The following is a 21979-nucleotide window of genomic DNA, read 5'->3' on the forward strand; positions in this document are numbered from 1 at the left end:
GTGTTTGTTAAGTTAGGAAGTTGGGATTTTCTATGGGTTTTATTTTTAGCCAATCAATCCTACCTATTAAATTTCATAAGGATCGGCCTACTATATCCTATAGCTGCCATATAACTGAACGATTGGAAATACCATAACTTTGGTGTTTTTAAAGTTAGGAAGTTGGGATTTTTGATGAGTACTAAGAATGCATCATATGAATAATTTTGGAGAATATAATTTTCGGAGTATTCTGCAAGGGTATATCAACTTCGGCTCCGCCCGAAGTTAGCTTTCCTTTCTTGTTATTCGGTAATCCTGTGGCGGCGGAGGTTGAAAATGGAGCGTTGGTGAAGGGTGAAAAGGATTGCCACAGCTCCTAATTGCAACTTTAGTTGTCAATTGTCGGGATACACGATGCTCCTGGTGGCGACATCAATACCCAGGCTCAAGCGATAGCAAATCGATACACAGACACGTGGATGTTTTTCTTTCAATCAAAAGTTGCGTATACGCAATGTTGGTGGATATCTGTCACTCAACTAGAAGCCTCGGCTTATTCACGCCCCAGTACAGCTATTCCTGGCTTACCCCGTTGATTTGCAGTTTTCATACCTCAAGTGGCAGAGGTTTTACCTTTTCGTACCAAAAACGGCTTGGCCTTTGGCCCAGAACGACTTCCAGATAAAAATGCATAATTAAACAGCCGAGAAACGAAAACGCAGCTGATGTCGACCGTTCTGGAATAAATTCGCAGCCACCGCATCATAATGTCCGCAAATCCTGGGCGTTTGCAATTTTAATAAGCACTCGAGAATGAAAAGGAGTCACCTGGCCCCGCCGGTGGAGTCTTTAAGGAATTTTAATGGGCTTTGGCCGGGCAGAAGGACGTGGCCGCAGTTTACCCTTTGCATATTTAATGCCTGAATTTTAATGAAAATTAAATCGAAATGCTTGTCGCCCGGCCACCGACACCTGGTCCGTCGTCTACGCATCTACGAATTATATTTAATCCTTTTTTGGCCACTCTGGAGCGGCGAGGGGAGACTCACCTCCCCGCAGCTGCATATGCCACCGGTTTTGGCCCGAAACAAATGGCAAATGGCCGCGGGCGGCAAATAAAACATGGCCCACTGATTGATGACTTTGACTTTTGGCCATAATTTATCATAGATACCAGCCAGCCTGCCAGCGGGTCATTGTTTGGCTCTTGTCAATGCCGGCGAGAAAAACAGCAGATTCAGCAGCTGCACTTGGGGAAAAAGTTTTAAGAAAATTTGTATCAGTAAAACTTTTAAAATGCAAAGCAATTTAGGTTGAATTCAAACTAATAAAATAAGTAATTATTTGATAATAATTTCCATTATTTGAAAGGCTTTTCATTTGAAATGGGACGATTGTCAAAATTAATTTTAAAAACTGTTTTCAATAAATAATCTTTATAATAATGCCTAAGAACTGAACCTTGTATTCTTAAATTTGGTCCTTGCCACAACCATGTAATCTACGGAGATACGATATTTATACCCTTGCAGAGGGTATTATAAATTTGGTCAAAAGTGTGCAACGCAGTGAAGGAGACATCTCCGACCCTATAAAGTATATATATTCTTGATCAGGATCACCTCCTGAGTTGATATAGCCATGTCCGTCTGTCCGTCTGTCCGTCTGTCTGTCCGTCTGTCCGTCTGTCTGTTTCTACGCAAACTAGTCTCTCAGTTTTAAAGCTATCGAATTGAAACTTTGCACACACCCTTCTTTCCTTTGCACGCAGTATATAAGTCGGAACGGCCGGGATCGGCCGACTATATCCTATAGCTGCCATATAACTGAACGATCGGAAATGCCATAACTTTGGTGTTTTTAAAGTTAGGAAGTTGGGATTTTCTATGGGTTTTACATTTGGCCAATCAATTTGACGTACCAAATGTTATAAGGATCGGCCGACTATATAGTATAGCTGCCATATAACTGAACGATCGGAAATGCCACAACTTTGGTGTTTGTAAAGTTAGGAAGTTGGGATTTTCTATGTGTTTTGTATTTGGCCATTCAATTTGACGTACCAAATTTTATAAAGATCGGCCGACTATATCCTATAGCTTCCATATAACTGATTGATCGGAAATGCCATAACTTTGGTGTTTGTAAAGTTAGGAAGTTGGGATTTTCTATGGGTTTTATTTTTGGCCAATCAATCCGACCTACCAAACTTCATAAGGATCGACCGACTATATCCTATAGCTGCCATATAACTGATTGATCGGAAATGCCATAACTTTTGTGTTTTTAAAGTTACGAAGTTGGGATTTTTTATGAGTATTAAGAATGCATCATATGAATAATTTTGGAAAATATAATTTACAGAGTATTCTGCAAGGGTATATCAACTTCGGCTCCGCCCGAAGTTAGCTTTCCTTTCTTGTTTTAAATTAATTTTCTTCCAGTGTATCCTGCAAAACATAGCCGGCGGCAACAGATGACGCTCATTCCTTTGAAAAATGTGCAGAGAAGTGTCATAAGCGAAGAAAGCTGAGAGGACGAGCAGTCGAGGCCAAAAAACTAATTGCAGCAAATAATAAAAACTAATAGGCTGTCGAAAAAGGCAACTAAGCCAAGCCACGCCCCCAACCGCCCTCAAGGCCATGAAAAATGACAGCGAGGAAAACTGCAAGGATCATCATCATGAATCATCATCAGAGTCGTCACACGCAAACAGCAAACAGCGAGACAGTCGAATGGGGCGACTGCGAAGATGCGAGAAAGTTAATGTCCTGTCAGCAAGTCGCTGCCTCGTTGCGTCCCTAAACGTCACAAATTGCGGGATGGAATGCTGGGGAGTGGGTGGCAAATGGGGGAGTGACTCGAGGGTTACATGCACATTATCTCCCCTTCCCCCATCCCCCCCACCAAAGTTTTCCCCCTACAAGGATGTGAATATATTTCACAGCTTCAGGTGGAAAAAAAAAGGGAGAGACAGGTGTCCTGAGACAGGCGCGTTCATTTGAGACGCTCACATGTCAAAAGTTTTCCTGCAGAAAAGTTCTCAGTGCGACAGGAAAACTTACGAGTAAAAGGGGAAAAGGATAGCCATATAAATAAGCGATAATTTGTTGGTTTTTTACTGACTGTAAAATTTGTATTTATTTATGTAAATGCATAATGAGACTGATGGCTTTTTTCACCCTTTACTATTTTTTTACTATTGCCTAAATTGCCAATTAATTTCTAATGGCTACACTTTTTAGGTGCTGTGCAAAAACCAAATATTCAAAATGGCTTTCTATGTGGATGCACAAATAAATAAAGATAATTTTTATAAATTAAAGCATTGAAGCATTAATAAAATCAAATCACAGAAAATAATATTACAATTTACAGAAAATACTTAGAGGAAAAGAATGTTGTTATGATTTCGAAACATAGCTGTTACACATTTTTGAGATGTAATAATATATGCCTAAGACTTTCTTGGTTATTTCTTCATCTTTGTGAGGTGATTGCAAAGTTTAAAGACGGTTTGTCAATTCAGACTTTTCTCGTATCCATGACCACCGGCATTTCCTTTGTCACTGTTGACATTTCACGGTTCCGATCACCGCAAGTGGGCGAGCCACTCAATTGGCGATACTTTGTCATGTGCGGCCAATTAGCAATGGCAACTGCCACGGCTGGCAGACAAACAAAACCCGCTGGCTGGCATAGAAATCCGGAAAAATGCTGTCGGGGCAGCTCGAAAACCATAGACTCAGAACTCAACTAAGCAACGAACAATGGCAGTGCATTTTTGCAGCAATCTGTGCTCATTTTTATGAGTTCTGCTGACGACTCCCCACTTCGCCAAACCAACGACCACCAGACGGACTGCTGTTCAAATGGGAAATAGAGACATGTTGGCTTTTCTGCTTCCGATTCGCAGCAGTTGACGTTACATATATGTGAAGGATGCACTGTGAGAAAATTGAGAAATTATAAAATCATAAAAGAAAACTTGATATCCATACTTTAAATATTTGAATCAGCATTCGTTTTAGAATTGCAATATTTTGCTTTCAAAATATAGAAGCATTTTTTCCATATTTGAGCTAAAAATGTTACAATATTTCTAGTAAAAGATCATATATCCAAAATGGGGAAATGTGTACTATGTAGTTAGACCAATGAAATCACGATTTATATTTGGTTGTGGGTTCTTTGATATTAAAATATGATTTGATGATATTTTTTAGCTGCTAAAGATTCCTCAAATTACACTATATTTTTTCAAGTACAGCTTCTGTCATTGTTGCGCAAACAAACACAGAGCCACCCACATTCAGACAGATGGCTCACATGGAGAACAAGAGCAGGCCACATATGCTAATACACGGAGGCAGTCGACCATGGCATGTACCAGCCCACTAACATCACTCCCACCCACTTCCACTCAAATCCGAGCGGGTCACGTCAACTAATCCCTGGGAAATTGTTCGAGCATCGCAGTGAAAGTTTGCCGAAAAAGCAACGGCACAATTATTAGGAATTAGAGGATGTTGGGCTGCCGAGGATTTAAATGTTTCCCGCTCTACCAGCACAGGCTAATCGCCTCCTTGCTGAGTGATCCTGGATTGATGGCCTCCATCTTGCGCATTCCCTGGCTGTCCACCACGTAGACCTCGAAGTTGCGCTGGTTGATGATCAGGCGCCTCTGGATCTCCATGACGCACTTCCTCATCAGGGAGTAGGCCTCCGTTTCGGTGAGCTGCGAGTGCCAGAATCTCTGCAGGATACTGCCGCAGAACATGCTGCCCCAACCGTGTCCTGCATGGTTGATGGGCTGAGCGGCGCCATAGGAGTCGATGTAGTGCAGGTCAGGACCCTCGACGGCATCGAATCCTGCCAGCAGCATGGCCACCTGGTACCGGGTGTTCGTCCTTATGTAATCCGCCAGTGTCTTGCGCGTGAAATGAGCCGCTGCCTTGGCACTGAGGTGGTATCCATTGGCAATCTTGTACAGGTGCAGGTTCTTGGAGATGTAGTCAGTGAACTGAATGGTATCGCCCCCATCGCCCACTGTGGCCATTATATTGAAGTCCGAGAGTCGGTGTATTTTCGACTGATCTAAATGCACAAACAAACAAGTTAATATAAACCAAACAAGGTTGTGAAGAGTAAAAAATCTCAAAAAAGAATAGTGTTTTTAAAAATATATTATGAAGTGAATAAATTATTATTAAGAAAGGCTTTTCCTTTAACGATTCCATTTAATCAGTGTCAAAATAATTAGTTCTTTTACAAATTTGTAATTCAGTTAAAAACATATTTATTTTTAAAGCAATCTTTTTCTAAGTAAGGCACATAGTTACCATCCTTCATAAAAATCAGGGACTTAGCCTGCATCGTGTCCGAAGCGAGCATCACAAAGTTGGGTCCCTTAATCCCCAAAATAGTTTCCATCGCCATGGTTACAATAAATTTGAATTAAGTGATAGTTATACCGTGCAATTTGAGTGTGTGTTTGGTGTGGCTGTCCGTGTGCTGTGCTACTAGTTGATTTGTCGATATTTGATTGAAATCACTACTACTACTATTCGGATTCTAAGAGCTCCGAGCATTTCTGTCGGCCATCAGGGTGAAGAAGGAATAGGCTCCCTTCCAGCAGGCCATGAAGGTGCTCAAGTGGATGGGAAGCAGGTCGCCGGCGAAGAGGCGCTGCTCCCGCTTGGTCCTCTCCGCCAGGATCAGCATGTTCCTTCGAAAGACGGCGCTCTGATCCACCCAGTTGCTGCAAAAGATCGCATAGTGGAGCTCCGCGAAGTTCTCCTTCACCATGGTGCCATAATAGCACAGCGGATATGTCTGCATGGCGAAGGCCAGCAGAAAACACACGTAGTAAACGCGTTGCGCCAAGGTTTCCACATAGAAAACTAGGGCACAACCGGCAATCGCAATATTTATGCCATTCACAAATATCAGTACCAGCATGGGATAGGAAATTAAGCTGTGGATCACCCGTAATAAGCTGGTTGGGAAATAAAGTATTACAATTATATATATGATACATGTATGGTAAATACCTGTAGAGTGTGTTCTGGTCATCGATGCAGTTCACTAGGTCCTCCTCATTTTCCTTAAGGGTTTTCGAACCATATCCGAGGTTTGAGATGCGCAGGCTCAGCAACTGACATTGCTCGGAAACAAGGCCCAGTGCTACGGGTGGAAAGGAGTCCCCAGCAAAATTTCCCATGACTTGAAAGAATATGGCAATTTCTTCTAAAAACAACGACCAAACATAAGCTGCCATCGAGTTTTCCCAGTCGAAGGGAACCCGCATGGGCAATGGCAAACTCCTCTCATTCTTCAAAAGAAACGAAATCCCTATGTTCACAGTGACGGAAACGTATAATCCCAGGAACAGCTTGGACATCCTATCCATGTGCTTGGTCATCTTTTGATGGTGGACTACCTCATCATTCCCAGAAACTCGGCCATCCAGTTGGCCAATTAGCTCCTCGATCTCGACCAGTTTGGTGAGTTGGGCCGCGTACAGCAATAACCTTACGAGCGTCGCAAACGAAATGATCGTAAGGCTGAAGTTATCTATCGGATTTTCGTAGCTGAACAGCGACATTATCAGCAGGACCGTTGAAAAATAAACAAAGAAGTTCAACAGCATCGCCCAACTCCAGTAGTTCCCCTCGCTGATATCCAAGGCTCCAACGATTCGCCAGAGGAGCACCTGGTATCGGAAGTATTCGTTCCTTGGTGTCTTGCTGCGCTTCATGCCGTCTTCCTAATTTTCTTTCACTGGTTTACCACTGCCAGGTGGTTGACCATTTTATAGCACCTATCTGTGCCATTTGCCACGGGTTATTAACTGGCAAATTAAGTTATTATCCGGCTGTAGAGGGTCGAATATACGCAGCAGGCTTTAGCCAAAACTTGGGAAAAAGGACACCTTTTTTGGGGTCAATTCGTGAAATACTTTTTTTAATTATTCTATTACATGCAGCAACTAGGGAACTTTTAAAAATGAATCGACTTCTGTAATACACTACAACCACATTCGAATATAAAACAATTTTATTAAATTTGAGTAACGAAAAACAAGAATAGAGAATATGTTTTTCGATTATTATTTCATGCATTATTTTCTTGTCGGAGGATTGCCCATCAGTTGGGCTCTTAAGGACACCTGGTTAATGGGATCCAGTTTAGTGATGCCTTCTCGGCCAATTACGAACACATCGAAGTTGCGCAAGTTGATCACCAGTCGCTTCTGGATTTCGGCCACACATTTTTGGATTATATTGTAGGCGGTCCGCTTATCAAGGGTTGGCTTGTAGAACTCCTCGAAAATGGGAGTGCAAAAGTTGATGCCCGATCCGTGGCCACCGTAGCGGATGGGAACCGAGGAGCCAAACGGATCGATGTAGTGCAACTCCGGACCGCTGCAAGGATCGAATCCAGCGATCAGGAGGGCCACCAAGTACCTCACATTACTCCGTATGTAAGCGGATAGATTGTTGCGGGTGAAGTGAACAGCTCCGCTAATGGTTAGATCGTAGCCGTTGGTCACCCTGTAAAGGTCCAGATTCCGGAGGATGAAGTCCGAGAACTGCAGCGAATCGCCACCGTCACCCACGGCCGCCAACATGGAATAGTCCGTCAGGCGATGGATCTTCGAGTTTTCTGTAGGATCACCCATAAGATTATTCTCTAAGAAACTAAGTGTCCACTCACCATCATCCAGCAACATCACCGACTTCACTTTCATGGTATCCGAAGCCAGCATGACGAAATCTGCTCCCTTTATGCCCAAAATCGTTTCCATATTTGTTAGTTAGGTGTGCGATGTTATGTTTGCTTGGCCTTCTTTGTAATGTAAAACTTAATTCATGAAGTTTCAAAATGTCTCTACTTATTAAATAGAAACTGCAGTGACCAACATTAGCAATATTATAGTGTATCCGAAGTTATTATAAATACAATTACAGTAAATCCATCAATTAATGAAGAAATGGTAAGATACTTAAACGTAAGTAACCGATGTACTCCTCTCTCCATATAACACCACGCATCTGTCGCTTCTCATTGCATTTTATAATGTTCGGGGGTCGTAAGTGTCCTGCGTGTCCTGTCACCAGGTCCTCCCTTCTCTTCTACGACCAAACACCCAACCAATCTCGTCTGCGTCCATTTCCGTTTGGTTTGTGCCACCATTGGGGGCACTTAAAAAGCACTTAGTTGTGTTTCATTGAAATAATTTTCAGCATTTCCGCACTTGAACACGATTTTCATTATCCGCTAGCTGCATTTTACTATCCCCCATTGTCTGCACTTTTAATGTGATGGAAATTCGCGCCATTCTGAATAATTATCGCATCTATTTGTGAAATGGAAATATTTCCGCAATTAAAAACATATTTTCTAGCACACTTCAAGTAATGACCACCATTCCATTCCCATTCAGATTCTCATCCCCATTCGCACATCCTTTGTGTTTGTCATTTCAGGCATTTATTCTTCAATTAAATACGGGAGCTGCAAACAGCGAAGGAAGCGAAAGTTAATGACGTTTTCTGGGATTATAAAATGAATCGCGGGACCCAGTGCTTACCTTGATTACAGCATTTTGAAAACATCCAGGGTGAAGGCCACATCTTTGATAATAAAATGCTAGGTTCCCAAGAACAATGTAGATGTTTTATCAATTTAAACGTTAAGTCATTGTGAAATAAACTTAATTCCTTCGGAAAAGGGTTTATAATGTATTTTATATCTGAATACAAAAAAGTTACGAGTTCAGAAAAAAAATAGGTAAGTGATAATTAAGTTAAGCCTACATATTTGAAAAGAGTATCAAAAAAAAACATAACCAACTGACATAAACAAACAATCGATATGAATTTAATTTGCAGTTCAATTCGTGACGATTAAGGGAGCATGAGTTCCGGGGCTGGTGAAAATGTCATTTACGATGACGAACCGGAGCTTAATCCGATTTGAGAGCGCCAAGGATGAGGACGAATGGAAGCGGACGTTAATATTTTTCAATGTCGATATTTCGGGGGCAGTGTGCTGTGACCGCCGAAACGAGATTACGGCGCCAAGGACCTCGGAGTGCAATGGAAAGCGTGAGTTGATTAACGACATTTCCCAAACGTCTACTAACCCGAATACATACACATACACAAACACAGGACGAAATCCCGGCGGAGGATTGGGCAATCCAATTACAGAGAGTGCGATGTCATTTGGGGCACCAAATAAATTCCATGCTCACAGTCATGATGATTTTGATCACGGCAATTATAGCCGTAGAAGAGATAACTCTGCTTATTTTGACAGTTGTAGGCACTTTCATCATAGAACAACTGAGCCTAGGCGTGGAATTGCTGTTAAAGAATCGGTTTCCCCATGCAATTCAGTAAATTCTGCGGATTTTCATTTTACTCCCGACAATGAAACTGAAAGGCTATACGAACATGATGAATACTACGAGGAAGAGGAATGTGAACCCTGCCATAAGATCGACCTAACCTCTGAATTTTCTGAAGAAGAGAAAACTTTTAGACATTATCAAAAAATAGAGCCAAATACCTATTCAAGATTTGAAAGTCCCAATAATTACTACTCTTATAGTCCAAGGCAAACACAAGAACACTATAGAGAAACTCGCTTACCGGAACCTTATGAAAGAGACTATTATTATCGAGAAGAACCTCATAATAATTATAAAAGAGATTATATTGTATCTTTGCCACGTGATCCGAGATCGACTCCTCAGAAGAGTAGACCAAAACGAATACATAGACAAGCTTCAGGATATTTGCCACGCGAACATGCTCCAAATTATTATCTCCATGAGTACAAGGATTATAAAAATAGGAATGATTATAAGCCAGACCAAAATTACAAAAGGCAACCTGCTAAAAATTACCAAAACCAATATTCGGATTCACATCATTTTGATTATCCAGATTATTACGAACACAAACGCTTAAAACCACCTAGGACCCCTTTTCCTAAACCCCAACCTAAGTACCACAAATATTATAGTAATCAACCGTCATACAAGGATATAAACGAACCTTTGAAATATCCTAGAAAAATGTACAAAGCTGAAGTAGAACCGAGATTCCAAGATGAGAAAATGCCATTTCTCAAACCGCCTGAAGCTCCCCAAATAAAATACAATAGAAGTAATCGGCATTACCAACCAGAGAAAATTCCACATAGAAAAAGTTGCAACCATTGTCCCGCGACCAGAGAAGCAGCAAAGAAGTATGATGAAATATCTAAAGATATTTTTAGCCTTGGTCAGCCCCTAAGACACAATTTCAACAATTCAGTTGATAGATCTTATAAAGAAAAGAAGTCCAACAGAAAACTTGAAAACAGATACAAAATTCATAGTAATGCAGAGCAGTCTAATACAAACATTTCTAAAAAATACTTTAAAGATGAAGTTTCCCCTAGAAAAAACCCTAATAATGTCAACAACGATGTCCCTAGACCACAAAGAATCTTAAGATCAGGGACTAAATATTTGAATAAATCTACATCTAGAGAATATAATCGTCAGAAAAGTCGGAGTTATCATAAATCTCCAGTGGATCAAAAAAAGGCTGTAGACTTTGTCCGGTTTAAGGACTTAAATGAGGGATCAGAGATTCCACACAGAATTCGAGAATGTAGCAAAACACCATCGTCAATATTTTTTACCATTGAGATACCATATAAGAAGAAGGAACGTAAGCAATCCTATCCTCAAAAAAATAGATATATAACAAAAAGATCGGATTCGGGTTGTGAAACTTTTGCTAGTAATTTGAATTCCGATTTCAAGCCAAAAGATCGATCACGTTACTTAGAAGGCAATTGTAAAAGCAATAAATTAGTTAAGCCACAAACATCTATTTATGATGCTCAGAGTAATTTCAGGCCCAAGACAATTAGGCAAAAAATATCTGGATTTTTAAAGAGGTCGAAAATTTGCTTAAAGAGATCAAAGCTTTTTGGGAATAATTCTAAAATATTAAAGCCAGGACAAAGTAGGCCAAACGGTTATCACAATAAAAGAAGTGATTCTGCTTTAAACTCACCCAAAACAAGTAACCAATCTATGGAGTCGCGGATTCCGATTTTTGGTCCGTCCTTAAAAAATGTTTCCCAAAGATATTTATCCAGGATTAGAAAGCGATGCCCATATCCCACTGTTTACAGAGGAAAGAGCCATCAACTTCCTGAAAATAACAATGAGATGTACCATGAGTACTCCATGTACAACGTGCTGAGCTCAGCCGACCACCGACCAAAGGTAAATAACGATGACTATGATCGGGGATTAAGTAAACGAACCAGTCAATATTTCAGAACCATTGCTCCCGGGAATTCCTACAAAGTATCAAACCGCGTGTCCAGCGGAAATTGCAGCCTTTATAGTAAGGATACAAGTGAAGATCCCATCAAGCCAAGTCAAATAAATGTTTGCCTTACGATTCGGGCAACAGATGTGAGCTTGTCCAACCCGAGAATTATATCATCCAAAGTGATAAGAGGTCATGGTTTATCCAGCAAAGGTAATGATCATATAGGAGAGACTGACTCAAATATGGATGTCAAAATAAGCACTTCTCCCAATCATTCACTATCAAGACAAACTAGCGGATGCACATTATGTGGCAGCAATTCCATTTCTAGTCATGAAAACCTGTTTAAGAATGTCAGAGAACCTAAATTTAGTTGCTCCCTTTCATCAAACAGCTCCAAAAGCGTTTCGTTTAGATCACAGAAAACCGGGACATCTCACGAGAATAAATGCAACCAGAAGAGCACCCCTCCAGATTTGATAAAAAGTAGATCTCCCCAGAAAGTTTGCCCACGCCATCATATCCGCACTAAATGGAGCTTAACCCGTCACTCAAAATCTTGTAACCATCAACCTGATTGCGGTCATTGCTTTTCTCCCGATAGACTGGAAAACAATAATTCTAGACCCTGTCGATCAAACATGATCGAAAAGTGTTCCAAACCACCGACCTTATGTCAATCCGATACAAATAAGAGGTCGTGCTTAAAAGGTGTAAGTAACAAAACCGAAAGGATACCTCCCAAAAGGATAATCTTGAAAACAAATAGTTCCAAGAGTCTAGTAAGCAGATCCGTTTCCAGGACATCGAGCAGTAATAAATCGCTTTGCCCAACGAAAAACAAGGATCTGGACATTACCAATAAAAGTAAATGCCACAGGTCTCAAAGTCACAATATTACGATAGGCGACGAAGGAAAAATTGAAGTCCCTCCGAGAAAATCTTGCAGTTGCCCGAGGCAAAGACCAAAAACTTTTCCAAAAGTACCGATCCGGAGAACACACCCACTGCCAGCAACAAAATCGGAATGTGCTTCCAAAGTCTCACCTAAAACTTCTGAATCGACGATAGGTAAGTGCTCAGGTGGTGCTTCGCAAAGAGATAATACAAGAAATATTAAACAACCAGACCAAATGCAACTGGCTTGCTGTCCTGACCCCATTCCAAAGTGGTCTTGTGGTCCTCAGAGTGAATATGCCAGTAGTTTCCCAGCCTTGCCATCTCAGCATCAGGAGTCCATGGAATCCAGTATCCGAGGGGATCTCTGTTGCCCAAAAATTTCTAATGATTGGGACATGGAGTCGTCCTGCAGGAGGAGCTTTGTTGAGGAACTGAAGAAGGAGCTATTAGAGAGCTTCAGAACCGAACAGCAAATTGAGTCCCATGGACCTTTTCTTCGACCTACTCCGCAAATCATGATATTTCCCTGTGTTCCCGATGCCATGTGCCAACCCAGTCCGAATATCAATCCAATTCTATTCCGCAGGCCGGAATCTGTAGTCTGCTGGGCACCTTGCTCTAAGGCACAGGCGCCTCTATGAGAAATGGTATGATTTATTATTCACAATTGGACCGTATCTTAGAGCAAGTCCTCAGCATATTAACAATGAGTTATAGGGACAGTAATTCTTTAATATTTATTAAAATATATTTTTTAGGACTCTGCTGGTGCACAGATCAAAAGTACAAATAAGAGGCAAATATAAAATACAAATTTTAATTAACAAATAAAAATACAAAAATAAAAACTTCACAATAAAAGCTTCTGTTCATCCCATAGCGGTTATACGATTGGAACAGATATGGTAAGAATACCTCTCGGTGTCAGTGTGGCTGAAATTTTGGATTTATCCACATTCTCTGGCATTAAAATTTCTCTTTTGATATCCAGACACTTTCCCCGATTCTTTTTATAGGCCTGAAGATAAACGTGCTCCTCTTTGAGCTGGATGGCTATGTTCTCTACGGGAAAGTCTTTCATATTGTACTCCCAGGTTAAAAACTTTTCGGCTTCCGATCCATTTTTTGGTAAGGAACTACTAAGATCTTCAGTGTTATTGAGTTTATTCAAAATTCTGCAGCACTCGTAAACATCTTGTTCCAGTTGGTCTACTCTTAAGTCGTATTCCGAACGCATTAATGCAAATTCCTGGGATACTGTTGAATTATTTAGGCTTTCGTTCCGAACTTCAGACATTTTGCAGTTTTTCATACTCTAAAACAGTTTTTATATGTCAAAAAAAGCCAGGGTAAGCTTGTCAACCAAATTCGAATTCAATTTTTATATGATTTATTTTATAAGATTTAACGATGGTTCCAAATCCAAAAATGCTCCGTTTAAACAGGATAAAATAGTCATATTGGCTTATTTTTAAATATTTTCGATAAGCATTGTTGTTTTTTTATTAACTGAAGCATGTCATGCAAGTCGTAGAGCCCCAAAACAGTGTGACAAGCCTTAATTTAAAATAATGGCTCTTTAGAATATTTTTAATTAACAATGTTGTTAGCATTAATTTTATCATCTGAAAAATATTTATAGTCAAATTAGATTGCTACTATTTTCTTATTTATGCATAACTTACTTATTAACTTGAGCAAGTCATGCAAATCGTAGACCCCAATGCTTGACAGTGTAACAAGCCCAAATCGTAACTAAATTTATCGATAGTCGCCGCCGCGACAACGCTGTGCCCAAAAAAAGTTCCGTTCCAAGGAGAAAGTCTTTTATTTTGTTATGCGAGCAGAATGGGCGATGATTATTTGAAAGACATCGAAGCCCCGTTCAACATCCTCGACTACGCGGTGGGGCGAAAAATAGGCTCCGGCTCCTTCGGGGAGATCTACAGGGCCAAGCACCGCAAGACGGGCCTCCTCGTGGCCCTGAAAGTGGAGCCCAATAGTGCCCACAATCTGCAATTGTGCTTCGAGTACCAGCTTTACAATATCCTGAGCCAGGGTGCCGGCATTCCCAAGGTCTACCGCTTCCACTCGGCCAGGAAGTACAATGTGATGGTGATGGAGCTTCTGGGTCCTTCGCTGGAGGATCTCTTCATTTTCTGCAAGCACCGTTTCTCCCTGAAGACGGTGCTCATGCTGGCGGAGCAGATGATCGAGCGGTTGGAGTTCCTGCACTCGCATAACTTCCTTCACCGTGACATCAAGCCGGACAATTTCGTGATGGGTCGAGGTGACACTAGGCACCGGCTGTACTTAATCGACCTGGGCCTGGCCAAGCAATTCTCCAATGTGCCGGACAACAAGTGCGTGATCCGCAAATCCGGCAGCCGACTGACCGGCACCGCCCGCTACGCCTCCGTAAATGCGCTACGTGGAGGAGAACAATCCCGGCGGGATGACCTTGAGTCCCTGGGCTATGTCCTCATGTACCTGTTAAGGGGCACCCTGCCGTGGCAGGGCCTGAAGGCCACCTCCAAGATCCAGAAGCACGAGATGATCGCCGAAATGAAGGTCTCCACGAGGGTGGAGGACCTGTGTCGTGGCTACCCAGATGAGTTCTTCCACTTCATCGTCTACAGCCGAGCAATTCGCTTCGAGGAGGAGCCCAACTATCTGCACACAAGGCGCTCCTTTCTGGACTTACTGCACCGGCTCAAGTTCCCCAACGACAAGATCTACGACTGGGACATCCTCAACAAGAAAATGGAAGAGCTGAACCAAAAGAAAGCGGAGGAAAAGGTCGAACTAGAATTCGACTAGGGCCCGGTAGAGTACACCCATGTTGTATGTTAAATGTAAAGACGTCTGACTTTTCCAGTGGCCTGTCAGAAATGCCAATTTAAAATACACAAGCTGCCAGCTACCAAAATGAGTCCAATTAACAATGCTGGGATTTGTGCAACGTTTGCATTCTGGGCAGATTCAAGTTGAGAGATTCTGGAGCAGCTGGCAGAAATGTCCGTCAGAACGGATGGCAGCAAAAGTCAATGGAAACTGCCAGGGGTGCTGCACAGATTCAGCTTCATGGTGCAGGAGGGTTGGGCAAGTTTTGAACAAATGAAAACGTAGCAAATGACAGCATCCAATTTACGTTTGCAATTAAACTGACACCGAACAGACACTTGATTTAGTCGGAAGGCAACCCTCGGACCTGGCCTGAAGCCACCCACAATTCACTGAAGCCTGTGAAATGTCGATTTATGGACGTGGCTGGTCGAACCTTATCGGCCAGCAGATTTATGAATATGGAAATATACCAAATGGCTTTTCTATTTGCCTGTTTATTTGGCAGAAAATTTGACCAGATTCGTATTAGCAGGGTGCTGGCTCCTCAGATAAGATTATCACTGCCTTGCGGCACCTGAACAGGTTGGTGTAGTCGGCCATCTTTGGATCTTCGCTTTAGACAGGTCAATAAGGCAGATCTGTGGTAGGAAAATTTTGGATTTGGTTGGTACTTTTATGAAAATAGTTTAAAGTCTATTTCTGAATTAAGTTTCAAGGACTGAAAGACTAGTTCAGAAATTCCTAAATAAAGACTAAGAACAGGGGTGTTTTTTATAAAACAATCTCAAAAGGAATATTTAATTTTTAATATATAGAAATATATATGCATATTTTTTACTGACAAATTCGGTATTGGGAGTTCTTGTTAGAAACATTAATTAATGCATTTAAACATAAGTGTTGCAATACCATGTGTGAAGTCCTTGTGCTAATGAGCCATTGGAGTCGCAGCTATACATATATCAGTGGACTGGACAAAACGGTGGCCACCAACGCAAGGGAAATATTAATGCGGACTCCTTATCAAAAATAGCAGCAATCAGCACGCTCGCTTAGCACCTCGTTCATCGAGTGTGGGAGCCCCCGGCCGAGCACTTTCCCCCACCATTAATCCTGTGAAAGTGTGGAGCTGCAGAAGCGTTTCGTCTGTTTTTTGGGGAGCAGCAGTCAAGTGCGGGCCGGGCTAAAAGGCCCATCAAGGCCAAGTGGCGTGTCAATCGGCCATTAACATGGGTCAGGGCGCTCTCTGTGCCGCCGATAAATAAACACAAACACCTAGATGGCCTACCACTCACTCCTCCAATTACGCACTTCGAAAACATGCCAAAGGATGAATAAATATGGGAGTCCTAAATGAAGCCGAAACTGATTGAAGAACTCAAAGGAAAGCGGTCAAAATTGAAATCCTTCCAGCCAGATTTCTCCAACTCTCTCGCTGCGGCTAAAAGAAATTCTTTCATTAAAAAATTAAATGCGGCAACACTTGGGAATTTGTGAGAAAATTGCTCATTAAAAGTTTTCACCTGGAGAGGCGCTCAAGGCGAATCTCGACACTAATTTTCTTTTCATGTAATTATGTGCAGCAACTGAAGAAACAGCTCACAAAAAAAAAGTCCCTCTCTTTTATTTTCCTCGGCAATTGTTCATCTGCATGCATTTTTCCAGCAAGTTTTCCAGCTCTACAAGGAAAAACTTGAGGTTGTTAATGCAAAGGACACAACTTTTTGTGATGTGTGTGGAACCGACTGTTGTTTCACTTTGCTCAAATGTAGGTGCTGGATTTATCCACCCATCGTCACGAATATTGGCCATCTTCATTTGGCATTCGCTTTGCACTTGCCAACTGGTAAATTGAATTTATTTTCCTTTGCATTCCCTAGTGGACGCCAGTCGCCTCAACTGCATCCGCATCAAAGTTTAATATTGGAAAAATAATGTGCACAAATTGAACTTATAAATAAATCAAATCAAATATCCTGTATTATGGCAGAAGGACACGCTCTCGGTTACGAAGTGGTGCCGAAGAGCATATTGCGTTCGAAATTGAGTTAAATTTAAATATTTTCCCATTTGCAATCGCAAACGCTCTAGGAAATGCACGTGGAGGTCCAAAGTTTCCCAATCCAAGTCCCAGCTGCTCTGACTATTGAATTTCGAGTACTTTTATCCTCGTAGTTAGGGCTGATTGTTTTTAACCAACAGCCAGATACTAAAAAGACAGAAACATTTGCAAGTGTATGCTTTATAAATGCGTTTACATTGGATAAATTTATTTTAGTTTAAATCAATGGGAATTCCATTTGATTTGGCACAAGAACTGAGTTTCTCTCAAATAAACTACAGTTGTAGATGGCAATATAATTTTCACCTAAGAAATAAAATTTCAAACATTTTAAGGTTTGTAAATCCAACAGAAAACTGTTCAACAAGCCTAGTTAATATTTTGAATAATTAATTAATTTATTAATTAATAAAAAGGGAATTCTCTGAACAAAAATTAAAAAATTCTCTTTATTATATTTTTCCTTATAGTGGACTGGCTTTTTATCTGATTCTGCTCATGAACTGGGTTGTATTTAAATTAAACCCTAATCCCTCATCGTGTTTAGCCAAATGCTTAATTGCATTAATTTATATCAAATTTCATTTTCAATTTTAATTTTCAATTTCAATTTCCTTTCGTGCATCGAGTGCCCAACAGGGCGTATAATTGATTTGACTTCCGCGAATGCCTCCGAAAATGGAGCTGCCCATAAATCTCGAACAGCACAATGCTTTAGCATTGTGAACTTAAAATTACTCGGATAAGATCATGAATAAATTTGCATGAAACTGCATTTACATTCGCCGCAAAACCAAATCTTCAAGTGAAAGAGTTTTATTTTGCACAACAGGGAGCACCTGAACAGAACCACTTGCCGAATGCTCGCGGTGATTAATTATCTACATGAAAGCGTGCAATTTACAGCTAACCTTAAGCCCGCCTCCCGATTGCCACGCCCCCCGGTTGTTGTATTTATGGAGTGTTTAGTTGTCTGGGCCCGATTGGAGCCCGGATAAACTGGCAAAGTTACAGCGAAACTGATTTCCATAGCGCACTTTATCTAAATTAAAATCAAAAACTCTGCCGTTGCCCAGGCCATTCATTCGGCACGGCAATTGAGCCTTGGACTGGAAGTTAGTATGTATATATAGCACACCGGGATATGTGGCCACTTCACTTACCAAAAGCCTCTTTAAAGTTTGGTGGTTATAGAAATGGTTTGGTTAAGTATGTGGTTGCTGCTTCTGATAATTTGTTTTATTCTTTATTTGCTTGAACCCACAATTTACAATATCAGATTTCCATTAAAAATTGAAGTTAGAAATAAGTTACTTATATACTATAACTTTATGACTTTTAAAGTTAAATGCAAATTTGTATATTTATTACTGCCTTCATAGTTTTCAGAAAATGATTTAAAAATATTTTGCATGTGTACAGCTCTGGGATGCATTCTAGAAATATTACAAATAATTTATACTATTAAATTTATTTATTTACAAACTGTTATATTTAAGTTATAAACTAAAGTAAGCGGCCATAGCTACTAATGCTATTAATTAAATGTTTACATTGTTCTAAAAACATTTTATAGGTAAATACATAAACCAACTTTTATTTAACCCCCAAAAACCCTGAGAACTGCGTTGTTATTACGCCGAGGTTTAATTATCAACTTGATTGAATCTGATATTTCTAATGGAATTCGTTTCAGGGTTCAAGGCATGTCAAACCGCCACGGCTTGTCTCGCCTTTGACCCCAACTGAGTCCCGGGCAGCAGGAGATGATGTCACGATCTGGGGCAGCCCAACTAAGCCCAGCTGCCCCATTCCGCCTACTCCAGTTTGTCAATGTCACCGGGAGTCAGCGGCTGTGCGTTGTTGTCTGCAGGTAAATGGTGTGTATTTCAATTTAGCTGCGAATAAATTGCCAACAATAAAGCGGAGGAAAATGTGTAATTTGTTTGGGTCGTTTGTTCCCAGTGTCATATCTGCCGGATTGTATCTCTCTCGGTGGCTCTGTGTCTGCGGCTGAGCGATGAGATTCTTATTTTAATTTTGATTATGTGCTTTCTTCTTTTCCGGCCACGCACTCTCAGCAGATTTGTATCTGTTAGTTACATTTACAAATTGCTTAACGCACTTATCCACCCCGAGAATTGGATTCGAAAATTGAGTTGTATGGAGGACACATATCCCAGCCCTAGCACTTAGTTTTATATAAAGCTTTTAGTGTCTTATAGATAATAGAGTGGCTCAGCATGCAACGAAATTACTGGCCTTAAGAAAAACATTAACACATTTGAGGGAATTAATTGTATGTTATTAATAAAATCTTAACAAAGATTTTGTACCTCTGAATTAAGGTTATAATATGAAATTTAGTTATAGTATTTGTTATATGTATAGCATTTAAAACGTTACAAATAAGTGCCTTTTGATTAAGTGAAAATTATATGGAATATTTTTCTATTTGGACCATTTGATATGTTACAAAAAAGAGCGATTTCGATAAGAAGCCATTCTGTATTGCAAAATTTGTGGATCTATTTTCTATGGTTACAAATTTTATAGCCTGCACAAGTGCTCAATAGCTTTCCCTTAAGTGCCCAGAGATTGCAATTTCAGAACGGATAATCCTTTGTAGTCAAGGCCTAATAAGATCATTTGCCGGAATGCATAACGGGGGAGTCCCCAAAGGTTCTGCCCCTGCCACCCCCCCACAGGTTAATGTCCTGGCCAAAATGGGGCCTGAGAACATCATCACCAGGATGGAAAGCCATAAGTCTTACCTCGGCTTTACAATGGCCAACTTGTGGGCCATTAGCAAAAATGAAAACAAGGCCATCAGGCCGCACACACAAACACAAAGGTGATGCTGCGAAACGCTTATTAAAACAACACTTTAGCCTTAGCCCTGTGACAGGATGTGACGACACATCCTGGGGGCGCCCAAGCCAGGGGTAATTTAGATTGCGTCTGCCGACGGGTCATAGCAGACCCAGTTGACATGGAGGTTAAACGGATTAGGCCAGGGATATCGCTTTCAGCCAAGTGGCGGGGTCTATGCACCTGCGACAGCTTTTTAGGGCCAAGTAATTGCCAAATATTGAGACAGCCTGCCCAGTTACCTGCTCCCAGATCCCCTTCCCCATCCCCTTCCCCATCCGCTTCCGTTTCCGTCACGAAATTGAATTATTAATGCTGTTGTCATCGGGATTGGGCGCGTTGAAAGTCTGCCGTGAAAAATAGAATGTGTTTGCCCGTGAACCACAATTAACTTGTCAGTCCAAAGTCGGGGTCAAAAGCCTGGGCGTTGACTTTTGACTTTGATTGCAGCCAAAGGAGTGGTCAGTTCCCCACAGGATATTTCCACCTGGGTGTTGGCTTAATGGAGCTGACAACCCCTTTTGGTCAGCACTTGACCCAATCGCAGTAGACTATTTTGTATAGGTTTTCCTGAGAACATTTTAATTCGTTTACTATTAAAGTTCGTACTTATAATAATGATTTTCATTATTTTTTTGGTTGTAAACTAAGATTTTTATTGCCTATTAATAGTTTATCTTTTGAAAATTTCCCATTTTAAAATGGGAATAAAATTTTCTTATTTTTTTAAACAAAAAATTTACAAATTACAGTGCATAGCTAGCTATGATCTGGGACTGTCTAATACTGGCATTGTCGTTTCATTAAAAATGCAAATTTCTAGAGAGCCAAAGGGCTCTACAAAGGCGCGATTACGCAGTTCAAGTGCTGAGGCCTTTGTTATGGACCCTTGTGCTGTTGTAGCCAGGATGAAGTGGCTCTGCTCCTTCGTTGATCCTTGGCAGAGCCTGCGGGCCGCAAATGGAGAGCTGGCGGGGCGACAAAGTTGTCTTCAAGTGGGTCCTTGACTGGATGTTGCCAAACAGCATCCATCTGCACAAAGGTGAACGTGCCAAGTGGCAGGGGCCCCAAACAGGCTCCTCCAGGAGCCAGCACCCCGGGCAAACAATGGGGAAATGTGTGGTATGACCAGCCCCAGGACTTCCCCCCAAATGCACTACAGCTCGACTTGATTTTGTATGCTCTGCACTCGGCTGCATCTTAGAAATGGGCCATATTTGAGCTGTATGCCCGGAATTGCCATTTACTGCATGTCGGACTGCAAGTGCGTAAAGAGTTAATCTCGGTTCCCCAAATTTGTAGCCACACAGAATTTCTTTTTTAAATTTCTATATTCTTTGGTATTTGTGCTCTTGATCAAAAGAAAACAATGATGCTTTGACTATTGAAAATTATTAAACTGGTTAGTACTCTCATCAAAACAATTGTATTTAGATTCGTGTATTTTTCACATTTTATGGAGTATTTATTATGCATTTGGGAAACTGAAATTTGTTATTTAGAAGTTCTGAGAATTTTTTCAACAAGATAACACTTGAAAACTTAATAGATATCTGTCAATTTAGCCTTTCTAGATATTTAACCGCCATTCATATTTTTTTGAAGAATGTAAACAGGCTTGCACTTCAATCTTTTGCTAATATAAAGTATCTATCATTCCCGCCTGCTTGGAAAATAATTGCATAACCTCAAAGCAACACATTAGTGGGCACTTCTGAAAGTGTTTCAAAGGAGCTCCTTGCAGGAGGTCATGGTGCATATACTTATATGTTTATGGTGGAGGACCTGCCCGTCACCGAAGCAAACTAATTACGCGCTCCTTTAAGAAATTAAATGCATTTTGGCCCCGCCTTGCCGGCAATTTTAGTGCCCCACTCGGCGGCTGGGTGAGCACATAATTGCCACTTGTCGCGGCTTCTCGAGAAACGCTTCTTGGGCACTCCCCGAAAAGGAGGAATGCGAAAAT

General features: G+C 41.1%; 6 protein-coding genes across 8 annotated transcripts; 2 read left to right on the top strand and 4 right to left on the bottom strand.

Moving 5' to 3' along the window:
* Positions 1–4420: 4420 nt before the first annotated feature.
* Positions 4421–5520, bottom strand: LOC108052123 (probable proteasome subunit beta type-2). The gene is made up of 2 exons (XM_017134448.2): positions 5325–5520; positions 4421–5079 (listed from the first exon to the last, which is right to left on the bottom strand). The coding sequence occupies exons 1-2, from the start codon at positions 5419–5421 to the stop codon at positions 4544–4546; spliced, it is 633 nt and encodes a 210-aa protein (XP_016989937.2). The 5' UTR covers positions 5422–5520; the 3' UTR covers positions 4421–4543.
* Positions 5521–5556: 36 nt separating this feature from the next.
* On the bottom strand, positions 5557–6742 carry LOC108052122 (odorant receptor 23a). Its single transcript, XM_017134447.2, has 2 exons — positions 6036–6742; positions 5557–5980 (listed from the first exon to the last, which is right to left on the bottom strand). The coding sequence occupies exons 1-2, from the start codon at positions 6740–6742 to the stop codon at positions 5557–5559; spliced, it is 1131 nt and encodes a 376-aa protein (XP_016989936.2).
* A 356-nt stretch (positions 6743–7098) lies between these two features.
* On the bottom strand, positions 7099–7813 carry LOC108052120 (probable proteasome subunit beta type-2). The gene is made up of 2 exons (XM_017134446.2): positions 7702–7813; positions 7099–7650 (listed from the first exon to the last, which is right to left on the bottom strand). The coding sequence occupies exons 1-2, from the start codon at positions 7790–7792 to the stop codon at positions 7106–7108; spliced, it is 636 nt and encodes a 211-aa protein (XP_016989935.1). The 5' UTR covers positions 7793–7813; the 3' UTR covers positions 7099–7105.
* Positions 7814–8872: 1059 nt separating this feature from the next.
* Positions 8873–12925, top strand: LOC108052119. 3 transcript variants are annotated; one of them, XM_044459706.1, is made up of 3 exons: positions 8873–9095; positions 9162–12404; positions 12462–12925. In XM_044459706.1, exons 1-3 carry the CDS (start codon positions 8927–8929, stop codon positions 12872–12874), a joined length of 3825 nt encoding a protein of 1274 aa, XP_044315641.1. In that variant the 5' UTR covers positions 8873–8926; the 3' UTR covers positions 12875–12925. The 3 variants fall into 3 exon arrangements, with proteins under 3 accessions (XP_044315641.1, XP_044315642.1, XP_016989934.2); XM_044459707.1 differs by lacking the exon at positions 12462–12925 and having other exon boundaries at positions 9162–11281; positions 11338–11519; XM_017134445.2 differs by having other exon boundaries at positions 9162–12924.
* A 191-nt stretch (positions 12926–13116) lies between these two features.
* LOC108052118 lies at positions 13117–13527 on the bottom strand. Its single transcript, XM_017134444.2, has one exon. The coding sequence runs from the start codon at positions 13468–13470 to the stop codon at positions 13117–13119; it is 354 nt and encodes a 117-aa protein (XP_016989933.2). The 5' UTR covers positions 13471–13527.
* A 475-nt stretch (positions 13528–14002) lies between these two features.
* LOC108052126 (casein kinase I) lies at positions 14003–15162 on the top strand. The gene has a single exon (XM_017134451.2). It carries the CDS (start codon positions 14082–14084, stop codon positions 15051–15053), a length of 972 nt encoding a protein of 323 aa, XP_016989940.1. The 5' UTR covers positions 14003–14081; the 3' UTR covers positions 15054–15162.
* Positions 15163–21979: the final 6817 nt, after the last annotated feature.

The sequence above is a fragment of the Drosophila rhopaloa genome, unplaced genomic scaffold (genome assembly GCF_018152115.1).
Source record: "Drosophila rhopaloa isolate 14029-0021.01 unplaced genomic scaffold, ASM1815211v1 contig_2, whole genome shotgun sequence".
Classification (NCBI taxonomy): Eukaryota; Metazoa; Arthropoda; class Insecta; order Diptera; family Drosophilidae; genus Drosophila; species Drosophila rhopaloa.

Bases quoted from the DNA above. Each gene is read 5' to 3' on its own strand.
- LOC108052123 (XM_017134448.2), bottom strand. From the start codon at position 5,421: ATGGCGATGGAAACTATTTTGGGGATTAAGGGACCCAACTTTGTGATG. The intron at 5,080-5,324 runs GTAACTATGTGC...TTGTGCATTTAG, and splicing joins CCTGATTTTTATGAAGGATG to ATCAGTCGAAAATACACCGA.
- LOC108052122 (XM_017134447.2), bottom strand. From the start codon at position 6,742: ATGAAGCGCAGCAAGACACCAAGGAACGAATACTTCCGATACCAGGTG. The intron at 5,981-6,035 runs GTATTTACCATA...TTTCCCAACCAG, and splicing joins GACCAGAACACACTCTACAG to CTTATTACGGGTGATCCACA.
- LOC108052120 (XM_017134446.2), bottom strand. From the start codon at position 7,792: ATGGAAACGATTTTGGGCATAAAGGGAGCAGATTTCGTCATGCTGGCT. The intron at 7,651-7,701 runs GTGAGTGGACAC...GTGATCCTACAG, and splicing joins GGTGATGTTGCTGGATGATG to AAAACTCGAAGATCCATCGC.
- LOC108052119 (XM_017134445.2), top strand. From the start codon at position 8,927: ATGTCATTTACGATGACGAACCGGAGCTTAATCCGATTTGAGAGCGCC. The intron at 9,096-9,161 runs GTGAGTTGATTA...ACACAAACACAG, and splicing joins CTCGGAGTGCAATGGAAAGC to GACGAAATCCCGGCGGAGGA.
- LOC108052118 (XM_017134444.2), bottom strand. From the start codon at position 13,470: ATGCGTTCGGAATACGACTTAAGAGTAGACCAACTGGAACAAGATGTT.
- LOC108052126 (XM_017134451.2), top strand. From the start codon at position 14,082: ATGGGCGATGATTATTTGAAAGACATCGAAGCCCCGTTCAACATCCTC.